We start from the raw sequence: 4,862 nt of genomic DNA on the forward strand, positions 1-4,862 counted from the left end.
AGTTTATATAGTATTGGGAATAATGGTTCCTTAAATATATGGTAGAATTCATTTGTAAATCTACCTGATACTGAATTTTTTTTTCCTTAGGGAACTCATTTATTATTTCTTCAATTTCATTTTTCTAGCAGATTATTTTAGTATTCTCTTTCCTCTTCTTTTTATCTGGATATGTGAATGATTTTTTCTGGCTACTTGAAATATTTTCTCTTTGACCTTGAAGTCCTATAATTTGGTGTTAATACTCTTGCGAGTTTTCATTTTGGTATCTTTTTCAAGTGATGATAAGTGAATTCTTTGAATTTCTACTTTACCCTCTGCTTTTAGGATATAAAAGTTTTCCTTTATAGTTTCTGTAAATATGTTGTCTATTATACAAATAAAATCAGATTTAAATAACCTGAGAAATAATAATTATCCATGGATAGTCAGAGCCAAAAACCAAAAATCTCAATTTTACCTAAATTAATATTTTTAATCAATACCATCCCAATTAAATTACCCCAAAATTGTTTTATTTAACTAGAAAAATTTAAAACAAAATTCATTTTGAAGAAGATGAGGTCAAGAATATCAATGTAATAATGAAAAAATGTAAAGGAAAGAGGTTTAGGAATATGAGATCTCAAACTATAAGCCAGTAATCATCAAAAACATCTGATACTGACTAAGAAATACAATGGTAGATCAGTGGAAGAGTAGACACAATATAGAGTAGTAAATTATTATAGTAACCTTCTAATTGACAAATATAAAGATTTAATCTTTGGGGATAAAATTCATTATTTGGTTTTTAAATGTTGGGAAAACTGGAAAGCGAACTGGCAGAAATTGGACATAGATCAATATCTTACACCATTTACCAATATAAGGTCAAAATGGATATATGACAGATACACAGGCATGAAAAATGAACATAAGAAAAGGTAAGCATAAGAAAATTTTATTTCCCCTGGCTGGCCACTCAGAGTCCTCAGAATGCCATAGTCACAGTGAAAGATGTGAACCAGCAGGAGTCAGGGAAGCCCGAAAGTCCCCAAATGGGTGGACATGGTCAAACTGGCCAAACATTGGGAGATGGCTCCCTATGATGATAACTGGTTCTACACCCGGGCTGCCTCCACCACCGGCCACTTTTACCTCCCAGGCAGTGAAGGGGTGCGATCCATGACCAACATCAATGGAGGGCACCAGCAAAACAGAGTCATGACCAGTCACTTCAGCAGAGGCACCAAGAGTGAGACCCAAAGGATCCTACAGGCCCTGGAAGGCCTTGTTGAAAAAGTCAGGGCCTTGGAAGGCCTCAAGATGGTGGAGAAGGACCAGGATTGGGGTCAGAAGCTTACACATCAGGGAATGAAAAACCTGGACAGAATTGCCAGACAGGTGGCTGCTGCCAAGAAGAAGCATTAGGACAGACCACACCGGATTCACTAATAAATTCCCTTGTTCATAAAGAAAAAACAATTAGAACATAGAATGTATTATCTACCATATTTATGCAGAGAACAATTTATGAAGAAACAAAAGATAGGGAATATTTTGTGGTACAAAATAGATAATTTTGATTACATTAAATTAAAAAAGGTTTGGACAAATAAAATCAATATAGCCAAGATTAGAAGGAAAATAGATAATTGGGAAAAATTAAAGACAGTTTCTCAAATAAAGGTCTCATATCTCAAATATATAAAGAACTTTGTCTAATTTATAAGAACATGAGTCATTCCCCAGCTGACAAATGGTAAGAGGATTTGAACAGGCAGTTTTGTTTTTTTTGACAAAGAAATAAAAATTACATAAAGTCATATAAAATGCTTTAAATCACTATTGATTAGAGAAATGCAAGTTAAAAGAACTTTGAGATATCATTTTAAACCTATCAGATGGGCTAAAATGATAGAAGAGGAAAGTAGCAAATATTGGAGGGGATGTGGAAAAATTGATTTTAATTCACTCTTGGTGGAAGTGTGAACTGATCCAAACATTTTGGAGAACAATTTGAGATTACGCAAAAAGTGTTATAAAACTGTGTGTGCAGGGGCAGCTAGATGGTGCAGTGGATAGAGAACTGGCCCTGGAGTCAGGAGTACCTGAGTTCAAATCCGGCCTCAGACCCTTAACACTTACTAGCTGTGTGACCCTAGGCAAGTCACTTAACCCCAATTGCCTCACTAAAAAAACAAAACAAAACAAAACAAAAAAACTGTGTGTGCTCTTTGACCCAGAAATGCTAGTATTATGTCTGTTTCCCAAGGCGATTAGGAAAAAAGAAAAGAACTTGTTATAAAATATTTATACCAGCTACCTTTGTGGTGACAAAGAAATGGAAATTAAGAGAATGCCTGTCAACTGGGGAATTATTAAACAAGTTGTGGTATATGATTGTGTTGGAATACTACAGTGTGGCAAGAAATCAATAGCTACTTCATTTTAGAAAAACATGGAAAGATTTGAATGAAATAATGAAGAGTTAAATGAGAAGAACCAAGAGAACATTATACATAGGAACAGCAATATTGTTCTAAAAACCACTTTGAATGAGTAAATCATTTTGAGTTATTATACTCAAATCAACTAGAAAGGAAGAGGCTATCTACAACTATAGAAAGAACTGAAAATTAAATGTATGTATGGTATGATTTTACATATGTGTCTAATGATAGCTTTCTCTAGGGTGCAGGGAGGGAGGGAGAAAAAAGTGCATAGCAGAGAACAAAAGAAAACTTAGAAAGAAGCACAGAAAATCAGGGCAGCTTTGAAAATGATATGTAGTGTTGATTACATAGATTTTTTTCAAAGAAAAAGTAAATGATATGAAATGGAAATTCATGGTTTTATATCAAATCCTCTTCTTATGTTGTGCTGTTTACATGGAAATGTTCCTTTTTTGTCTTTTTATATTTAAGTTCAAATGAATATTTTTAAAAAGAAAGAAAGAAATATGATGTCAGGGCTCGTTCTTTCTTTCCAACTAATCTTTTCTGGTTTAAAAAACTGCAAAGCTGTAAGGTTGACCAGGTTATTATAGTTATCCAGCATCACATTTGGGGGGGGGGGCAGGGCAATAAGGATTAAGTAACTTGCCCATGGTCACACAGCTAGTGTCAAGTGTCTGAGGCCGGATCTGAACTCAGGGCCTCCTGAATCCTGGGCTAGTGCTTTTTCCACTGAGACACCTAGCCACCCCCCACCCTACTGAGAAGGAGCCAAGTGTATCTGTTTCTTTTCCACAAAGTATACAGCCATATCCAGGAGTGCCACCAATGCCCATGGTCTCTCAAATAATATATGTTATAAAAGGATTTGAATCAAAGTCTTCATAATTATAAGTACAGGCTTCCATCCAATATGCCATAATGCTTCAAGCAATTCATAATAATATAGCTTCCTTTGACAGGCAATGTATTACAAATATTCTTTTTCTTTCTTTCTTTCTTTTTTAATTTTTTTTTTTGCTGACCCTGATTTCCAGCAACACGGGGCGATTTTATCTTCCTTGATACCCCTACCTACAGGGGAAGGGTAGAATCATAATCAAGAGGAGGAGGGTAGAATGCAAGTTCTATGAGGGCATGGATGGTCCTCGTGACATCCTATGCCACACCAGCATTTAGCATAGTGCCAGCACTCAGCAGGTACTAAGTAAATGCTCCCTCAACTTGACAAAGAGAAAGAGGTGGCAAGGATATTGCAGTCTTAATGTAAATTTCAAATCATAGACTGACTATAAAGTCAACAAATATGAAAATGAGTTAACTTGGCAATATTTGTATGGCCCTTCCCACAATGCACATACGTGGAATTAGGAAGTTTATTTTTCCTCACATCCACCACATTATTTTCCATTAGTACATTCTTTCTTTTAACATGTTTTAAAACATCTTTAAAAGTTTTGAGTTCCAAATTCTATCAATCCTTCCCTGAGACAGTAAGCAATCAGATATAGGTTATACATATGCAATTATATAAAACAGTTCCATAGTTTTAATTTTGTTCAAGAAGACTTGAATAAAAGGAAAAGTAAAAGACAGAATGAAAGAAAAATAGCATGCTTCAGTCTGTGTTCAAACAATATCAGTTCTATCTCTATAAATGGATAGTATGTTTTATCATTAATCCTTTGGGATTGTCTTGGGGCAGCTAGGTGGCACAGTGGATAGAGCACTGGCCCAGGAGTCAGGAGAACCAGAGTTCAAATCTGACATCAGACACTTGACAATTACTGGCTGTGTTACCCTGGACAAGTCACTTAACCTTCAATGCCTCAAACATCTGGGGCCATCTCCAGTCATCCTGATATATATCTTGCCACTGGACCCAGATGGCTCTGGAAGAGAGAATAAGCTGGTGACTCTGCACAGTCCTTCCTCATTTAAATCCAATTCACTGAAAGATTTGACTTCATCTCCCAATGCCATGGTCCTCTCTGCAAATGAAGGACAAACAACAATAGGATCATTGTATTTCTGAGAATAACTGTCATTCACAGTTCTTGATCAAACAATATTGTTGTTACTTTGTACACCATTCTCCTGGTTCTGTTCACTTCACTGTGCATCAGTTCACTTAAGTCTTTTTAGATTTTCTGAAATTATCATGTCTGTCATTTCTTATACCACAATAATATTCCATCATAATCATACAGCACAGTTTGTTTAGCCATTCTCTAACTGATGGGAATCCCTTCAATTTCTAATTCTGAGCTACCACAAAAAGAGCTGCTATCAATATTTTTGTACAAATAGGTCTTCCCCCACTTTTTTTATATTTTTGAGATAAGTCCTAAGAGTGGTATTTATGGGTCAAAGTATATGCAGAGCTTTCTAGCCCTTTAAGCACAATACAAAATGCTGTCCAGA

General features: G+C 35.5%; 1 protein-coding gene across 1 annotated transcript; it reads left to right on the plus strand.

The window, feature by feature from the left end:
* The first annotated feature begins 1,050 nt into the window (after positions 1 to 1,050).
* On the plus strand, positions 1,051 to 1,413 carry LOC122751132 (40S ribosomal protein S19-like). Its single transcript, XM_043998075.1, has one exon. The coding sequence runs from the start codon at positions 1,051 to 1,053 to the stop codon at positions 1,411 to 1,413; it is 363 nt and encodes a 120-aa protein (XP_043854010.1).
* Positions 1,414 to 4,862: the final 3,449 nt, after the last annotated feature.

The sequence above is a fragment of the Dromiciops gliroides genome, chromosome 1 (assembly GCF_019393635.1).
Source record: "Dromiciops gliroides isolate mDroGli1 chromosome 1, mDroGli1.pri, whole genome shotgun sequence".
In the NCBI taxonomy this organism is placed as follows: domain Eukaryota; kingdom Metazoa; phylum Chordata; class Mammalia; order Microbiotheria; family Microbiotheriidae; genus Dromiciops; species Dromiciops gliroides.